General features: G+C 33.1%; 2 protein-coding genes across 9 annotated transcripts in view; both read right to left on the bottom strand.

The window, feature by feature from the left end:
- Window positions 1-210: 210 nt before the first annotated feature.
- Window positions 211-11,961, bottom strand: LOC139500061 (heat shock 70 kDa protein 12A-like). Its single transcript, XM_071288782.1, has 6 exons — window positions 11,690-11,961; window positions 8,943-9,152; window positions 7,153-7,478; window positions 5,217-5,435; window positions 3,956-4,112; window positions 211-1,373 (listed from the first exon to the last, which is right to left on the bottom strand). Exons 1-6 carry the CDS (start codon window positions 11,790-11,792, stop codon window positions 319-321), a joined length of 2,070 nt encoding a protein of 689 aa, XP_071144883.1. The 5' UTR covers window positions 11,793-11,961; the 3' UTR covers window positions 211-318.
- Window positions 11,962-13,714: 1,753 nt separating this feature from the next.
- The window catches only part of LOC139500062 (zinc finger protein 226-like), a 52,676-nt gene continuing 45,832 nt past the window's right edge, over window positions 13,715-20,558 (bottom strand). For 5 of the 8 annotated variants that reach the window (XM_071288786.1, XM_071288788.1, XM_071288785.1 and 2 more), the window contains one exon: window positions 13,715-15,694. In XM_071288786.1, the coding sequence (XP_071144887.1) occupies window positions 13,947-15,548 (1,602 nt within the window). In that variant the 5' untranslated portion in view covers window positions 15,549-15,694 and the 3' untranslated portion in view covers window positions 13,715-13,946. Of the gene's footprint in view, window positions 15,695-19,026; window positions 19,314-20,558 lie in introns of those variants that run through there. The other 3 variants (XM_071288784.1, XM_071288790.1, XM_071288791.1) reach the window with 3 other exon arrangements.

Genomic DNA, 20,558 nt, shown 5'->3' with positions numbered 1-20,558 from the left:
AATTGAAGGGCTAATAAAACCAAAAAAGGACAAAAGCATAGAAAAAAACAGACAAAAAATCCGAGCCTTCCATGAGGGAGATATATTCCTTAATTTTAAATAAATTCAAATGTAACAACACAAATTTCTATGATACAATATCCGTAGTTCAGGACAGTACCGAAGTATATGCAGCTCCAATTTTATACTGCAATTAGATTTAAAACACATTCGGGTTATCATATAGATTTTAATAGTAAAACATTTCAGAAATTCTGTGGTCATTATTCAGTAGTTTATCTATAGCATATATTTTCGTAAAAACTTATTTTCTTTGTTTCAAATCAAATTGAAATTGGCTTCGTATTGAATCCCAGAATTCACTTCTGTGGCAGTTAGAGCTATTTCCGTTCCCCCAAAATAGAACATAGCAGTTATTGGTCTTCCGCCTTCACATGGATCAGAAAGAGGGATGGTTAATGTACCGAGATGAGAACAACTATTTTCATCGGTATATTGCGGATCCTCGTCTGTTGATATAAAGAATGAAAATTCGTCCGTTTCGGTTGTTGTCCCTGTAGCGCTGTATGACCGGTTAATTATCGAACCTACAGGAACAGTTTCATTTATTGTTACAAGTTTTTCAAATATTTTATCACAATATTCGACTCCATCTACCACAACTAATCGTTTTATATCATGTTCAGATGAATCAAAATGATCCTTCAATTCTATGCCATAGGTGTATTTCATTTTTCGTGATTCAATATAGAATGGTCTATGTCCAAATAGCACTGCTCCTTTAAGAACAGATAACCCTGCCTCTTCTGGTACTATTATCTTTTTATTTGGAAATTTCGTTTTTATTGCGTCTTGTATAAGTAAACATTCTGAAAACCCGCCAACAAGAAGAATCTGCGATACATCTATCAAAACATCGCTGTCTAAGATTGATTGTATGAGGGATGTTATATTGTCAATTGATGGTTTAAAAATGTTCTTCATCAGTTCAACATCAATCCTCATTTTATCGCCTCGAAATGAAATACTATCTTTAAATGGAGACGAGAGAAGAACTTCGGATAGGGTTTCGCCTAAGTGAGTTTTACACTTTTCATTAAGTGACACAAATGGAATCGAGAAGTTTACCTTTCCTGTTTTGCTCGGGTGTATTGTTCTTTTTACCACCTCAAATTCTCGAAAGAGATCTAAATAACCCTCTGGATCTTCTTCTTGAAAAATCTTAATTAGGGGACCACCGACAATTTGAGTAAGTATTTGAAAGAAATGACCATCCACGGAAGTTCCTCCACAGTCATTTCCAGTGGCATGTTTCAGCTCTTCTAGTCCTCCGTTTGATAGTTTCTTGTGCACAGTAATATCTGCAGTCCCACCTGTTAATATACATTAAAATATATTCTAGTTTTTAAAACCATATAATGTCTAACCAGTTAGAAAATTGCTTATTGATAGATATATTTCTGTCATTTATTATTCTGTAAAACAGTTTATATTACCTTTATTTTAAAGTGTATTCCTCTGACTAACTCGACCTCTAGAATTGGATTAAATCAAGACCAGAGGACAGCTTTAATTTAAGTTTTGTAGAACTGTTATAACCTAGAAAATGTTAATAGACCTCTGCCCTAGAACAGATTCGGACATTTATATCCAAGAACATATCTTGACTGTTCTACTCTAGAAGACATTTTGACAGTTCTACACTAGAACAAATCCTGACAGGTCTATCCTAGAAAATACCATTACAGTTCTATCCTAGAACATATCCTGACAGTTATCCTAGATTATATACTGATAGGTCTACCCTAGACCATCTCCTGACAGTTCTACCCTAGAAAATGATATGCTGACAGGTATATCCTAGAATATATCCTGACAGTTCTATCCTAGAGCATATCCTGACAGTTCTATCCTAGAACATATACTGATAGGTCTACCCTAGACCATCTCCTGACAGTTCTACCCTAGAAAATGATATGCTGACAGGTCTATCCTAGAATATATCCTGACAGTTCTATCCTAGAACATATCCTGACAGTTCTATCCTAGAACATATCCTGACAGTTCTACCCTAGAACATATACTGATAGGTCTACCGTAGAACATCTCCTGACAATTCTACCCTTGAACATGATATGCTGACATGTATATCCTAGAATATATCCTGACAGTTCTATCCTAGAACATATCCTGACAGTTCTACCCTAGAACATTTCCTGACAGTTCTGTTCTAAAACATATCCTGATAGGTCTGTCCTAAAGCATATCATTACAGTTCTACCCTAGAACATATCATGGTAGTTCTATCCTAGAACACATACTGACAGGTTTATCCTAGAACATATACTGACAGGTCCACCCTAGAACATATCCTGAAAGGTTTATCCTAGAACATATTCTGACAGGTCTACCCTCGATCATTTCCTGACAGTTCTTTTCTAGAACATATGCTGATAGGTCTACCCAGAACATATCCTGACAGGTCTATCCTAGTATCCTGACAGTTCTTTCCTATAACATATACTGACAGTTCTTCCCTAGACCATAATTATCTTGACATTTCTACCCTAAAACATATCCTGACAGGTTTACCCTAAAAATATCCTGACAGTTCTATCCTAGAACATATCATGACAGGTCTACCAGCATATTCTGACAGGTCTACTCTAGAACATTTTCTAACAATAATATCCTATAACCGAAAATAAGATTTTTACAATTGAAAAGTTAGAACTGATTCCAACTATTTATGTTTCCAAATTGGTTCTAAGCCTACGTTTCCTATCATAATTTCAATGATAGAGGGTTGCTGTTAATACAGAAGCCACTGAATCAAGGCTTCTATATGTCGGCAAAAAGCTCTACAGAGATTATGTTTGTAATGTTCATGTGACCCCGACTTAAAATAAAATTTTCTATTATATTCTATTCTAAAGTTAAAGTTATTCATTCCATCGAAATTTTTACGGATGTCATTACTTTTTTGGTTGACCGCATATGTTCCAATTGTAGCTTCGCTTCTGTACTATTTGCCTCTTTTATGGCTAATACAGTTTCACCAAAAAATGTAAAAATAGTCAAAAGTCATCATTGAAGGGCAATAACTAATTTAAAGAGTTAATAGGCAATTAACAAAATTGGTAAAACAAACAATGCATCATATAAGGGGTCGTTGATATTTCTTGCCAACATAAACAGTATGTAGATCTTGACATTCTGAACATTTTTGCTTAGTCATATTTGATCTATATATAACTCTTTTCAAAATAGTTGATATACTCTAATTTTAAGTCCTGTGTTTTTATGTTTTTGTTTTTATGCTAGACGGTAGAACTAAAAATTTCAATTCAAACGACGATTGTGGCCAAGTGTGATTCAATATAGCCCAGTACAAAATGTAGTTACATAGTGGGAAAGACTTTTGTAAATGACGCCATTTGACGACAAATTTTTTTAAAGCTCTGAGTCACATTGGCATTTTGGTCCAGGTGAGCCTATACTTAGAAACCTTTGACGGGAAAGGTATGTGTTATGATTTTTCATGTCTTCACACATGGGGAAGAAAATATGTCAAGCTGTTTGAACACTATTGTAGAAATAACAAGAATTTCGATGAATTTCTTAGAAATAGCAATGAAATATATGTGAAAAAACTTTTGAAAATAAAGGGGTAGATACTTAAAATTTCTTTAAATTATTCATTTATTTACAAGTTGTTATTTAATGTGGGGTATTAAAAGATCTCTTTCGACAGCTTACAATATCAACAAATGAAAAGGAAATTATTGTCAATAATTGCAATAAGTATTGTCTGAAAAACCTTTACCAAAATCCGAAACAGCGGTGACGTTTGCTTTGCTAAACATTAAAAGTAGCGTAGCAAAGACGACGTTACAACGGTATCGGTGTTTGAACTACAATAATATTAACAATTGATATATTTAAGAAACATTACCACCGAGATCAACAACCATATATTTTGTTCCAGGCTCAGTCATTGTAAATCCTTGTTTTTCAGCTCCAATTAGTTTCTTTGTAGGAAGATACTGAGAATGAATAGATGCTGCCTCAGGTTCAAGCGCAATTTTCAAATTATTTTCTGGAATTCCTGCCTAAAAAAATAGTTAATCATTATATTACATTTGTATATACGTCTATGAATCAAGTACCTGATGCATTCTTTCAACTGTTACCCTGATTTCGCAAGGTAATCTTTTATATTTTTGTTATTACGTTTATATGCTATAATAGACACTTGGGTGAACATGTCATTGCATTGTTTTTTTTTTGTGTAGATTGTTCCAATGAATTCTTATATTTTTGATAAAGTTTTCACCATTTGGTTATATCAGAGACATATAATACATGTCTCTGGTTATATTTTGTAATGAGAGTAAGTGGGTATTTTTCTTGTTCTATTAGTCTTTAACGTTGTATTGCTAATGTATTTTATAAAACATTTGGCACCAGATTCAAGGACTAACGAGTTATGTCCCCTAGTTGTTTTAAGCTTGTAATAGATTAAGATTACGTATGCTAATTAGATATGTGCGCACTGAGACTACTATAACACATAAAAAGTGCGCACAAATCTCAGTGTGTAATTTTAAATTCTCAGTGTATGTTTTTCAGTTTATTTCATCTCGGTGTGTCTTTTTGAATCTCAGTGTGTAATTTTCAATTCTCAGTGTGTGTTTTTCATTTTTCGTAATCTCAGTGCGTCATTATGAAATCTCAGTGCGTCTTTATGAAATCTCAGTGTGTAATTTCTTATTCTCAGTGTGTGTTTTTAGGTCTTTTAATCTCAAGTGTGTTTTTTTTAAATTCTCAGTGTGTAACATTTTCGGAAAATGTTTTAAACATATATAGTTTTGACGAGAAGTTTGTCTATATCTAACGCATATCCTTTTGCATTCAAATTAATTCTTGTTGAAGGCCATGCGGTGACCTATAGTTTGGTCTCTGGTGGAGAGTTGTCTTATTGGCAATCATACCACATCTTCTTATTTTTATATTGGATAGTCCTAAAAACATTTTACCTTTTCAGCACTTCTCCTCATAAACCGTGTTTGAGCATCCGACCAGAATAAAATGATAACACTTAATGCATATAAAATTACAGCATAAAGACAATATTAAAAGTTTCAGTTTGTCTATTCTTTTCTTTTATTCTTTTTTATTCAAATTAAAGCTTTGATAATCCTTGAACGTTTTACCTTTTCAGCACTATTCCTCATAAACCGTTTTGCAGCATCCGACCAGATAGCAGGCACTGTCAATACCCATAATATATCTTTCATCTCTACATTAGTCCCCCTATTTTCCAGAAGATCTAGCAAATGTTTAACTAATGCTTTGATTGCCAATGAAAATACATCAAGCGCTAGAACTTGTTTGCCAGAAATGTCTTTCAAAACCATTTCATTTGTGATATACTGCAAAGGAAAATGAAAAGATTTGATTGTCACAATTGCTAGTTTGTCTTTATTCGAGTTTGCTTTTCATTGTCATTTGAATATCTGTTGTAAACTGCTGGCTATTTTTTATGAACAAATACAAAGAAAGGTATTCTCTACACTCATTCCCATAATTCAAGGTAAAACATTTTTGGTTAAATAACAGGATTTCAAGAATTTCAATAACCCAAAAACCGTGATTCTTCGATTTGTTCGTACCATTTGCTTGCAATTCATTAAAGAAATTATAAACAAATCAGAATTCGCCAAATTCCCCAAAACTGATTTATTTGTGATTTCTTTCAATTGTGTGATTTGTAAGTAATTTGTTTCTGCATGTTCTTGCGTGATTTCTTTTATGATTTGTTATACTTAGAATATCGTATGAAATAATTTGAAAAAGATTTGTTAATTTTGTTAGCTAAAATTGTGTGGTTTCGTTATGATTTGTTTACTTGGAATATCATAGGAAATGATTTGAAAATGATTTGTTAACTTTGTTAGCTATCATGGTGTGATTCATTAATGATTTGCTACCGTGATTTGTTCTCCAATTTGTTTTGTTTGAGAAATTACCGGCTTTCTTATTTGTTGTAATTTGAAACGCTAAGAATCTTATTTTGTTTTATGTGATAGTACCATTTTTACAGCGGATGACCGTGAGGGCATTCCGGTGTAATGTTGCCGCAGACATTTCTAACCACGTGATTTGAGTTTTTGACTGATAACCGAACGTATTTCGTATAATTACGCGGATATTATCGAGTGCGAAATAACATTCCTTATCGCTTGTTATATATTAATTTCATCAATAAATATTCATCAAAATAATTTTTAAGAACATAGATAAATGATATGAAAATGTTTTGTCGTGAGAAATATATATATCAATAACAAATCAAGAATACCGAAATTTTGTGTTAACGCATGCGGATGAATATCTCAAGAACGTTTTGCAACAAACGCGGGAAAATATGAATGCCTACTCAAATCCAATCTACTAGAAAAACGAATTATTACAGAAGAGAACTGACTGCACTATCATTAGAATAGTAGAACAGAATGATATACAAATGGATGAAAATTATTTATAAGTGTTATACAAATATTAATATAATATATAACAACAAACCAGAGTATACTGATAACAAATGTTTATATCACTACAATATAATAGTTAATTAAAACGGTGAGGTTGAATTCCCTGTCATTTATTCATCATCCACACAGGAACTTGTCTCAGAAAAAAATATATATATGTACCTTAACCTAACTTTCAGGTATAGAGATGTGATTTTTTTTCTGAGGCAAGTGCTTGTGACCATCCACCAGAACTTGCGGTCATCCGATGTTCAGTATTTTATTACTTTGATTATAAATACAGCGCTCCATACTATTTGATATTACACTCAAGCTGTCCCTTGTCTCTTTAGTGTAAACCCGAAACCGTTTCCTATCACTTGCCTTATTATTAAAAAGGTTTAACATACTTGCTTTATTATGAAATAGTTTTACACACTTGCCTTTTTATAAGATTGTTTAACGCGCTTACCTTAATATGAGAAAGTTGTACGCATTTGCCTAAAACTAGAACGTTTAATACACCTGCCTTATAATGAGATTTTTTAACACACTTGCCTTATAATGAGATTATTTTACACACTTTCCTTAATATGAGATAGTTTTACACACTTGCCTTATTATTATGGAGTTTCATTTTGAATCTGTGGAAGTAGAAGTACTTGTTCTGTTCGCCTTCCATTACAATGTCAGAAAACATATTTTCTGCATCATAGCCAAAAGCCACAAACTCTTTGTTTTTGTTAAGTAACAGACATGTCGGTGTTTTTAAAGACAAAAGTGACCGACCTCCAGCATTCCACGCTTGGTTAGCATGGATCTTGAGAGGGTCGTCTTTGAATTCATGGCGAAAGGAAAACGCATAACCGCTATAAGTTGTACCAAAGTCCACAGCAGCCACTAACATATGACTTGTCATCTGGGACATATCTGAGTCATGTCCTTAAAAATAGAATATAAATGTAAAAACACTATTCTGTAAATCAAAGTAACGTTCTTTTTAGCATATTTCATTTAAAGAAATTTTATGTTCAAAACCCTTAAAGCGTTTCGACTTTGTTACAATTGTTTTCTCACAAATTGAAAATAATAAGGATAGTAATAATATTTAATATATATAATTTTGTATTGTACTCAGAACTAGTGAGAAAATGTCATTTAAAATGCACATCATACAAGACTTAAAATCTACCTTTTTAAGCTTTCCCAAAAAAAAAATAAACTGTTAACAAAGAGTTACGTTTTACTTGAAGCAAAATTAAAATAATGTTTTGGTTACAACTCCTAAATATGGCCCTCCTATTTTCGATGATTAACATGAAACTATGTTTTTTTTCTCTCTCTCGAGATATTGGCCATTTAAACGTGAAATTTTAAAACGTCGTATTATTCGATATTTCCTTAGCCTCTGGCTCTGTCTCGTTCTTTTAACAAGTGAAAACGTCAATAGGAATGAACTTAACGTTTAAAATATTCCATTTTTCTTTTTTTGAACCACACATCCTGCATGTAATAACATTAACGATACCAATTTTAAATGTATATGTATATGTTTATCAGATGACATTACTCGTATCTTGATATATCATATGTATTGTTGATCTAAATATGCATAAGGTTAGGAGAGGGTTTGGTGCCAGCAAACAAGTTTAACCCCGACACATTCTGTATGTGCCTATCCGAAGCCTGTCAGTAAATCAGTGGTTGTCGTTTGTTGTATATCATATTTGTTTTTGTGTATTGTTTTGTATGTAAATCATGAAATAAGTTACCGTATTTCTTTTGAATTGTTTTACTTTTGTCATTTCGTGGCCTTTTATAGCTTACTCATATGTTAATGGGTTATGCTGAGTGTTGAAGGCCGTACGGAGACCTATAGTTGCTAACTTCCAGGTCATTTGGTCTATGGGGAGAGTTGGTCATTGGCAATCATACCACATCTTCTTATTTTTATATAAGGTTAAAGGCTGATCCGGGGAAGATGATAAAGTTTTGTCCTTCCCTTCCCACTGCGGGATTGATTCAAGAAATTTTGAGAAAAAGTGGCAACTCCTCGCTCATAAAACCGTCTAGGAAAGGCATCCCTGGACTATAACGAATATATGCATAGAAACTAACAAAGAATGCAGGTTTATAATATGTATACATGTACACAAGACTCATTAGTGACGTTCGAAACAAAACAGTTGGAAGGCCAAAATTAAATACGATGTTGAAGAGTGGTATATACTAGTATTAGCAAAATTCTAGCAAGACCGACAAAAAAGTTCGATTTATTTCTTATAAAGATTTACTAACAACGTACCAACAGGAATATTGTTAAAGATAGGGTCATCTTTAGTTGCATTAAAATCTTACAAACAATCATGTATATAACCTCACAGATAATCTCAAACAGATAATTACCTGTAAATATCTGCTCATTTGGTGCACTTGAAAGCAGATGTTTAAATTTTTCAACAAGGTGTTCTGCTACTTTCTTTACGTCTTCATTTTGTTGTCTTTGTTCAAAAGTTCCTTCGCTAGCTGGTCTTCTTGTTCGAACAACTGAAGTATTATCAACAGACTTTTTGATACCCTCGAGAAAGAGACTAGCGGCTTTGTTTTCTTTTCGACCTACGAAGATATTATACAAAACACTGTAACGTTAATACGACAAAAATTTTATTTCAGTCAGGCATTTATAGATAATATATCAATTATGTTAAAATAATGTAACTTAATTTAACACTGCCCTGTCTTTAAGGAAGACATAGTTAATGCCAACCCGTTGTTTAGAGAGGAAAGGCTGTGCTATCCATTTAAGACATTTTACACAATTAGGACTCTTTTCCCGTGTAAACAATGGAAAGTCATCGAATTCAAAAGTGAAAACAGAATTATAATAGAAAGTTAGTTGAAAAATTATTAAGTCAAAACATTATGCAAACACATCCATTTGCAGAATGAATGAATTTGCATATCAACCAATGTTTTCCAGTAATTTGATATTTTCTGTGATGAGCTGATGTGAAACATGACTTACTTTAACCTTTGGAGAGCAGTAAATTGACAGAAAATGACCTCATAATTACATTTTACGCCATTACCATGATTACCAGAATGTGGTCTACTAGGCTGGTGATACCCTCGGGAACAAGACGATCACAAGCCTTAGCACGATCCAGTGGTTGTAACAAGTCATCAAATATAGTGGGCTAAGTACATCAGAGGTATATAACATTGGTACTCAAATCAAAACAGTCGGCCAAAATCAATAACATTCTAGGTTACATGTCTAGCCGTATAGTTTAAAAAGGACACAACCTAAACATGTTTAAAAGATGAAAATATTCATGTATATTTGTACATTCATCGAAACCTTGAAAATTGTTAAGTCAAAACATTGATGCCGAAATTTGGAGATATGAACGAAATTTGGAGATATGACCTTCTGATTTTGAAATGTAAAATGTACAAGCAAGAACCTTTCCTAGAAATATCTAAAAATAAGGACTTTTCACATATTAACCTCTGAAATAATGGGTCAAACCATAAATAAAACAATGGTGCCATAAAACATTCCATTTTAAAAGCTGTATATACAAAAAGGGTTCAGATTTAAAATTACTTGTTCAGGACTTGTGCTGACGATCTTTTTCAATCCCCATGCATCGATTTTGAAGCGATAGGATTAAGTTGACAAATAACTAGTTTAACTAACCCTCCCCACCTGTTCATGTGCACGTTCCAAGAAAGTATCCACCTGTTCATGTGCATGTTCCAAGAGAGTATACATCTGTTTATGTGCATGTTCCAAGAAAGTATCCACCTGTTCATGTGCATGTTCCAAGAAAGTATCTGCATGTTCCAAGAAAGTATCCACCTGTTCATGTGCATGTTCCAAGAAAGTATATTTTGTATCTTCCGCCTCTCTCAGGAATTAAATTAGCTCTCGTCGGGATGGATATAAATTAAGGAGATGTATGATTGTCAATGAGACAACTATTCACGAAAGTTCAAATGAGGTAGATGCAAGTACTTATATGGAATCGTATGACAGTCAACAGTGAGAAAATCCATACCGTATAATCGGCTATAAAAAGCCTCTCAATGAATAATATGAAAAAAAGTCAATTGAGAAAACTAACGGCCTAATCATTAACAAAACAATTTACGAAAACAAAAAAGTTTTGAGAGACATAAACAACCGACAACCACTAGACTACATGCTCCTTCCTGCCTTGGTATAGCATTTAAGTGCTGAGGCGGCGTAAGGCAAACACCAAATTAATCTTTTCAAAGTCAGGAACCTCATCTGTAGCTCTCTTGTTGTTTTATTCATTTATCTTTGTGTTGGTCATTCAGGGACTTTGTTTTGATGGAAGATGTTTTATATTCACTATTAAGTTTTTTTCAATTGTCTATACTGGAGACGTTTTAGAGCTTTGATATACCTTTCTCTTGTTGAAGACCATATATTAACCTAGATATATCATGCATATTGTTTTGTTTATTTTTGGATGTGCTATCTCATTAACGTTTACCATAAAATTGTGAATGGAAATGGGGAATTTGTCAAAGAGGCAACAACCCGACCAAAGAGCAGATAACAGCCGAAGGCCACCAATGGATCTTCAACGCAGCGAGAAAATCCCGCACTCGGAGGTGGTCCTCAGCTGGCCCCTAAATTAAATTGTGTACTCGTTCAGTGAAAATGGACGTCACACAAAAACTACCTAACTTTTCCTTTTATTCCTTTTTTGTTTGCCTTAAATATGCAGTGTATCTTTTTCTCTATCTAATGAGGGCCCTCATGGGGTTTTTGATTATGTGATTACTTGGCCGTTTTTTTAATGATTATTTGATTATTAAGCCAAATATTTCATGATTATTTGATTACCTAGGACTGTATTTTTAGTTAATGATTATTTGATTACTAAAGATAAGCAAATATTTAATGATTATGTGATTATATTGGCAAAAAAATGGTGATTATGTGATTACTAGGACCCCCCATGAGGGGCCTCTCTAATCTCGCCGCCTATTTATTTTGCATACCCTATCTTTAGCAATTATCATTTACTTTACTTCCTCCTTGTCTCAACTCTAAATCATAATAAATATGAAAAGTACTTTATCAGTATAAACACCTCTTTAACTTAATGACATACCTTTTGAACTTCCTGTTCTTGATTGTGGTCGTGCTGTATGACATGCTAAACAATTTTCATTCTCCGGACTGTTAAACTCATGACAATTTAAGCATACCCACATTTTAATTTTTTCTCTATATATAAGAGTGAATACACAAATCAAACTGTCAAAGAGAGTATCGTATTTATTGTCATGTGATCTCGTCTTGCATATTCATTTTTCGTTTGTTTCATTGATAATCTTGTGTCGTCATAATATTTAAATGTTCCCATTTAACGAGGACTACATAAATATAATAATACTAAACTATTTATACTAATTAGAGGGTAGTTAAATTCGAGTACATAATCGTGTTTAAGTATATATTATATAAGAAACAAACATCGTTGATAATCTTGTGTCGTCATAATATTTAAATGTTCCCATGTAACGAGGACTACATATATGGGTTCGAATCCCGGCGAGGGAAGAACAAAAAATTTGCGAAAGCAAATTTACAGATCTAACATTGTTGGGTTGATGTTTAGACGAGTTGTATATACATAATGTACACAGCCATGTATCACCATCATTGGTGGCGATCCGATGGATAATTCTGTTGTAGAGTTGTCACCGACTCAGACGTACTTATAAATATAATTATTCTCTGTGACTGTATCTTACATTAATTTGTAGGATCCTTTACTATAGATAATTGAGCTGATCTGTAACAATAACATCTCCATGCCTAATATATCATGTATTGTAGTACGCCGCTAGATTAAAACTGACGAGGAAAGGTAACACACGGCCACTGAAAGCTTTATTTTTGTAGAGCCCAGGTGGTCGTGTGGTCTAGCGGGACGGCTGCAGTGCAGGCGATTTGGTGTCACGATATCACAGTAGCATGGGTTCGAATCCCGGCGAGGGAAGAACAAAAAATTTGCAAAAGCAAATTTACAGATCTAACATTGTTGGGTTGATGTTTAGACGAGTTGTATATATACATATAATGTACACAGCCATGTATCACCACATATCTACCCCCACTTATGTAAATTTCTGGATCCGCCACTGCACTAGATGTGGATAAATATTTCAATTAGGCAGCCACGGATCCACACTAGATGTGGGTAAATATTTCAATGAGGCAGCCACGGATCCACACTAGATGTGGGTGAATATTTGAATTAGGCAGCCACGGATCCACACTAGATGTTGGTAAATATTTCAATGAGGCAGCCACGGATCTACACTAGATGTGGGTTACTATTTCAATTAGGCAACCACCCATTAAAACAGACTGTGATGAGCGGTCAAGAATACAAGAACACACTGAGTTTGGCAAAGAAGGAGTGAAATCTGTTTTTATCCACAAAATGTGGATTAAAAGCAGAACATAATATCCATTTGTTCTCAAAACCAATTTCCTGCAGAGACCAGAGATCTCGGAAGTGATGGTCTGATAGTTTTGACCACCAAATTTTGCAAATGGGCAACAAGGTAATTTATTTTACAGCAGAAAATATTGAGGACAAGCCGATTTTTATTCAAGAATTACCAGGGAAATAAGATTTTGAGAACTCTGTTGCTGCATACCAAGGTGCTTATAACAACTACCTGTTTACCACCGAATACAATTGGAAACTCATTTTTAGTATTGTGGTCTCATGATAAATGTATGTCTCTTTTTATTTACAACTGTCATACAGTAGTACTACATGTATATAGTAAAAGTCTATGGTGTCAAAATAAATGATAACTACAAAATGTAAGTAACAACTAACGGAGAAGAGATGTAATGAAACATACCAAGGGGACAACTCATTGAAAAGAAACTGAAAACGTCATGGTAAAAAAAGTTCCAGCAAAAGGACAAAAAAGGTCAAACCAAAACCAGAGACATATATGTGTATATATGTCTCTGCCAAAACTACAGACATAATACAGTACATGTACAAAATGTATTTCATGTATTTATAAACTAAATATTGGAAACATTTACACAAACATAAATTAGCTCAGATTTCAGACTTCAAATCTTAATTAAAATAATTAAATTCAGTAAAAATTATTTATTTAGCTAAATGGTGGCATAAATAATCTAAGACAGTACAAAACTCCCAACTTTCAATAATGGATTTTAATATGAAGATTTTTGGCTACATATAATGTATACAGACAGTTTTATATATTTACGATACAACATGTAGAAAATGATGTAAATGTATCTTACACCATTCACATGTATAAATAAAGTTCAAAACCCCAATCTTTCAATCAAATATTTAAGGATCACGAGGAGGATGACTCAAGGTCATCATCAACCACAAACATAGAATTCACAGTATTTTCTATGTGTATCTTAGTATGCGTTTGAAAGTTACCTCTCAGACTAAACCTTTTACCACATACATCACACTGAAATGGTCTTTCCCCCGAATGGACAGTCATGTGTCTCTGTACACTATGACTCTCACTGAAAGATCTACTACATATTTCACATTTATAAGGTTTTTCCCCGGTATGTGTTCTCATGTGTTTTCCTAAGGAACTGTTCATGGTAAATCCTTTACCGCACTCACCACATTTAAACGGTTTATCAATTGCATGGAATCTTTTATGAATCCTCAAGTTTCCAAGGAGTCTAAAACCTTTCCCACATTCGTCACATTTGTGTGTTTTATCGTTTTTGGCATCTGTATGTATTACCAAATGTGATTGAAGCTGACCACTCTGACAAAATCCTCTATCACATACCTTGCATACATATGGCTTTTCACCAGTATGTGTTCTCTGGTGTTTTTTTAACGTTCCACTCACTCTAAATTCCTTATCACATACTTCGCACTTGTATGGTTTTTCACCCGTATGGATTCTCATATGAGCTTGAAGTTGTCCCTTTAAACTGAACGCTTGGTCACACTGATCACATTTATGTGGTTTTTCGCCAGTGTGTATTTTCATGTGTGCGTGTACGTTACTACTCTGACTAAATTTTCTACCACATACATCACATTTATGTGGTTTTTCACCTGTATGCGTTTTCATGTGGTGTCTTAAAATAGTGTCCATACTGAATGAATTCCCACAAATTCCACACTTATATGGTTTATCATTGGTGTGTACTATCATGTGTGTCTTTAAATTACTACTTTGTCTAAAGTCTTTTCCACATATATCACATTTAAAAGCTTTACCTTGAGTGTGTACTTTCATGTGCGTTTTCAAGTAATTTTGGGAATTAAATGTTTTTCCACACTGCCCACATGCAAACGCTTTTTCAACGATATGGATTTTAATGTGCCGATGTAAATTTCTACTAGTGCTAAATTGTTTGCCACAATCTGGGCAGAATAATTGCTTCTGAACAGAATGCATCCTTAAATGTTTATTATAATGGCCTATATGACAAAACCCTTTTCCACATTCATCACATTTATATTGTATAATACCTGTATGGGTCCTGAGATGTCTATAAAAGTTGCCATTGTGATTAAAACTTTTACCACATTCACTACATACATACGATTTTTCAACATTTTGCATTTGACTATGGACCTGATTGTCAGCATCTAGGTAGAGCAATTCATTTGATTTACTGCGAACCTCAGCACTTTGGTTAAGCAATTCATTTGATTGATTGCAAACCTCAACATTTTGGTTAAGCAATTTATTTGATTCACTGTTCACCTCAGCATTTTTGCTAAGTGATTCATTTGATTCAAAGTTCACCTCAGCACTTTGATTAAGCAATTCAGTTGATTCACTGTCCACCTCTGCACTTTGATGAAGTAATTCATTAGATTCACTATTCACCTCAGCACTTTGTTTGAGCGATTCATTTGATTCACTGCACACCTCAAGCTTAACTGGTACATTTATATTATCTTCCATATTTACTTTCAAAGTGGTTCAGTGGTATGGATATTGACTTTTTGAAACATCAAACTAACTCTTTCAGCTTCCAAACATGAAAAGTTAAATCTATACAGCTATTCAGCTATCTCGCTTAACTATGCTTTCTCTTCAGTTCTGCACACCTATAAAAAGAGCAATTAAATGTATAGATAAGGTTTGAGCCATGTATTATTTTTAGGCAACTATTAAAGATTGAGATTAGTATCATTACTAATAGTACTGTAATAACTATCTTTTTTTTCTGCTTGTCTGTCGATAAATTACAAATAAAAGTAAGTTGTTAATAATTTTTTAATCTCCATTTTGCACAAATGCAAATTGTTAACAGATATCCTGGTAGTCCCAATGATTAATGTTTAATGATTTATGTTCTATGACTAAACAAAAATACTTTGACCTGTAATGGTTTGATTGTGACGATGTTTGATGGAGAGTTGTCTCATTGGCACTTATGATCATACCTAACCACATCTTCTACATGTACATGTATACAGGTCATTAAAGATTAGGAATATAGTTACGATACTGTTGTCCGGTCATTTAAGATTGCATATTTTGACTTTAATATTGATTCACTCATAGAGTCTAAGCATTGGAACTAAACACATTTATTCTAAAACCAGTTGTTGGCATGACACGGGTTATGTTCTTCTCATATATAATTATAATTTTATAATGGTATAATACTAAACCCTCAACAGGAGGGATTGTTCCTGATATTCATATCATGAAGACATAATCTTTCAATCAGTTTAATTGAGGTCTGGAGCTGGCATGTCAGTGAATCCTAGTAGTCTGTTGTTATTTATGTATTAATTATTGTCATTTTGTTTCTTTTTCTTTAATTTCCTATTCTAACATCAGACTCAGACTTCTCTTAAACTTTTACTGTGCGTACTGTTGTGCGTTTGTTTTTTCTACATTGGCTAAAGGTATAGGGGGAGGGTTGAGATCTCAAAAAACATGTTTAATCCTGCCCCATTTTTGCACCTGTCCCAAGACAGGAGCCTCTGGCCTTTGTTAGTCTTGTATCAATTTTAATTTTAGTTTCTTGTGTATAATTCGGAGTTTAGTATGGTATCCATTATCACTGAACTAGTATACATATTTGTTTAGGGGCCAGCTGAAGGATGCCTCCAGGTGTGCGAGTTTCTCTCTACATTGAAGACCCATTGGTGGCCTTCGCCTGTTGTCTGCTCTATGGTGGGGTTGTTGTCTCTTTGACACATTCACCATTTCCATACTCAAATTTATAACGTAACAGTACCCAAATTGCACAGAGGACCCAAATTGCATCTATTTAGCAAAAATAGCAGCAAAAATCTATCAAGATTTCCTAGAGACAAAACAATTTGTATTTTTATGATTTGATACTATGCATGTCTTACAACATAGGTAGAAGTATTTAAATATACACCAAACATTCACAATATTTATCAACAGATGAAGTGATTACTGCAAAAAGCAAAATGTACGGACACGTCCCTGTGCGATGTCATCAAAACATCATCTTTTTAAAACTAGCAAATAAAATGTGTTACAAGTGTCCATTTCTTAACAAATGAAGAGAAAGCATGGACTAATATCCAATTGATAAAAATAAGAAGAAATAAAACAAGAGCTCTATTATTCGACTTTTGACAATGCAAATTTAAGCATGGATGCATTTTGGGTACTCTTCATTACAGAATCATTCATGTCATTGATGGTTTGGAGGTCATTTCAGACCAATTTTTCTATGATATTATATGCATGATATGGATTCAAAATTAATTTGGTGAAACCATATAGTAAATAATAATACATCTACAAAATAAACATAATGAGAACTTTTGTCTGAAGCATAAATAAACGTAGGTTAAAAAACTGTCAAAATAGGTGCAATTTGGGTACCCTCACATTATATACTTTATGAAAGAATGAATTGATTAAATAAGCCACTTCCATTTATAACAAATTTTTTACTGAAAGAGGAACCAATCTGCTAAATAAATTCCCTTGCATGTCGTACAAGTTGATTCCCTAAATAATCAACATTTTTTCCCCTAAATAAAACTGTAAAAAGGGGGCCTTGGCCCTGGACTTAACCCTAGTCTGCCTCTGGATAGTAATGAAATTTGTATGTCATGTATGTGAGAGCCTTGAGAAGATTAATTTGTTGTAACTAACTGTGTTTATCCTTTTGTTTTAGGCACTGGCTACGGTTACATGGAAATGTAACAATAATAAAAATATTATTGTTACATCGGAGACTAATTGCCGGAATGCAAAGTTGGATAAGGAACCGATTAATTACGAATGTAACAATAATTATTGAGGCTACGGTTACATTGTGTTATTGTTACATGAAAAACATCAATGTACGCTAGATTTATTAAATTTAAATCTTCTATAGTTGTGTTGCTTAATTCTTTCACATGAACTAAATAATACTTGTTATAATGATAAATGATAAATATTATTATTCAACAAATGGTGTTTAAATAAGTTTACGTTTAACTGCACACCTACTCTTACTACTGTCATTATGGTTAGGGTTAGGGTTACTTTGAACAATGGACGAAGAGATTCCTATTACCAATTTTGTTTTGGATGAAAAAATTAAAACTTGGGATGCGTTTGAAACGAAACTGAAACAATATCAAGACACAAATTGCATACAGCTATAGATACAAACGCAGCTCTAAAAAAAAAAATGGATACATCCAAACCAAATTTTACTACTGCTAAGTTGGATACTAAAATCTGAGGTAAAACTAAAATTCGTAATGAACGGCAATGCGATCATATTGAAAGACGACATGAAACTACACCACATGCTTCCAACCAAAATATTGGATGAGAATATCAACATTGCTAGAGTAAAAAAGTATTTCTCACCAGAACATGTTGCAAACATTAAAGGTTGCCTTATCTTCTTAACGGAATATTGCAGAATGGAATTGTACAGACGTTCATAAAGCGGCATTACTGGTGTGTAATGGCTGCTTGGAGTGGTTTCATAAAAAATGTGTTGGACTTAAACATACTCCAAAATTCACTTACTGGATATGTAGAAACTGTCATTGTAAATAAAAAAAAAAAAAAAGAAAATGTATGTAATAATTGTATGTATTGTAAATATAAAATAAATGTCTTTAACTTTTATTATTTAGTACCTATTACAAGTCCCATCGTACATTGCTGTTTTTCATGTAACAATAACGCTATGTAACCGTAGCCTCAATAGTTATTGTTACATTCGTAATTAGTCAGGTCCTAATACCAAACCATGCATTCCGGCATTTAGTCTCCAATGTAACAATTATATTTTTATTATTGTTACATTTCCATGTAACCGTAGCCAGTGCCTTTTTTTAAAGAATCATATTTTATAGAGCTGTAAAAATATCCCGTTTGGATATTTTTTTTTATGAAATTCACTTTTCTGACTAATTATGCATTATATACTAACTCTTGCTAATTGAACGATGTATAATAAATTTCTAACTCTTGAACAAACAAACAATAACAAAGTCTGCAACCTTACAGTTCTTTTTGGTATTTTCACTGTTCAAGAACAGATAACTGATCTGGTTTGTCCGATCACCGAAATATCTAAGAAAAGAGCAGTATGCAGTAAAGTTCTGTTGGTTTTTTTTATATATACAATCGCACTGATGGTCTTGATGTGGTCACAAAATTTTTTTTTTTCATAGACCAACAGCCAAAGATCTTAATCTTGAAGTTAATTTTCTTATGAACTGTAATATATAAAATAAGATAAGATAAGATTTTATGAACCAATCATAGGTTTAAAAATTTAAAACTATACAATTGTAACCGGAGGGGTTTTTACGTTGCGTATTTTCTGTGTCAACTTTTACATATTATATCCCAGACCGTGTAAAAAATAGGTATCGGAATCCTGAGTCTCTGATCCTTCATATGTGGCATTGTAGAACTTAACACTAGCAAGTTTTCATAGTTTATTATAATAAATTACAATTTAGCAAATATCAACAATATTATAAAGATTAAAGTATTCAAATGTAAATAAGTTAAAACTCACATAAAAGTGACAAAATATGGTGGGGTTTGTGCAAGACCAGCAAGACTGAAGATAGACATTTTGTTCTATATATAACAATGTCATCTTACAGTTAGTGGTAAGGTCTGTGCAAGACCATCACTGAAGCTTTCTATATGAAAAGCTATATTGCAGATTGACTAGTGTCGACAAGCTGTATTGCAACGCTTTTCTTTTACCTACCGTAAAAAGTGTGATTAAGGAGACTGTGGCTTTTTAAATGATTAAGCAATTTAAAGTCATAAGAAACGAGTGACCGGTGAAAAATAATGTTCTTCCAATTCTTAAACCAATGCATACAAACATCATAAACTTAGTCTTCTGTGCTCGAATTTATCATTTTTTTCGTGTAAATTTCGTATAATCGTCAATTTATTTGTCAATCGGTCAGTGTTGTTGTGAAAATATGGCAGGTAATTAAAGTTCGTGTTTTGAAGCCGAAGTTTAACGATTGTCACCTGTTTGTCAACAATTGACGAAAAATAAACAAAAAAGCATGGAATTTGAGCACGTGTTTAACATGTAAATTCAGATAATAGTTTATTTTAAGGACATCCATGCGTATTGTGGTCACCGGATTTTTACGAGATGTGTCACACTGAGGTCACCTTGCATACGGAAAATATATCGGGGGAATTGCTTGCTGGAAGGAAGCAATTCAAATAAAGTAAACTTCTTCTAAATATGAATAAATTAAAGAATTTTCTTCAGAAAAAAGTATATGTACATAAGTTTTACAATGAAAAGTACCCATTGAGTTATAAAAAACATATGCATTATTTTTTTTTTGATTTGAGGTTTCTTATGACTTTAACAACAACAAATGGAAGTTTTTAACGACCTTGACTGGCTATACAGCCCTTGCACGGTCGGTGCAATTTAACAAATATTAAACTCAGATCTTATTTAACAATAGC

The sequence above is a fragment of the Mytilus edulis genome, chromosome 13, assembly GCF_963676685.1.
Source record: "Mytilus edulis chromosome 13, xbMytEdul2.2, whole genome shotgun sequence".
In the NCBI taxonomy this organism is placed as follows: domain Eukaryota; kingdom Metazoa; phylum Mollusca; class Bivalvia; order Mytilida; family Mytilidae; genus Mytilus; species Mytilus edulis.
This window is presented reverse-complemented; position numbering and strand designations above follow the sequence as displayed.

Bases quoted from the DNA above. Each gene is read 5' to 3' on its own strand.
- LOC139500061 (XM_071288782.1), bottom strand. From the start codon at position 11,792: ATGTGGGTATGCTTAAATTGTCATGAGTTTAACAGTCCGGAGAATGAA. The intron at 4,113-5,216 runs GTAAAACGTTCA...CTATTTTTTTAG, and splicing joins TGAGGAATAGTGCTGAAAAG to GCAGGAATTCCAGAAAATAA. The intron at 1,374-3,955 runs GTAATGTTTCTT...GTATATTAACAG, and splicing joins TATGGTTGTTGATCTCGGTG to GTGGGACTGCAGATATTACT.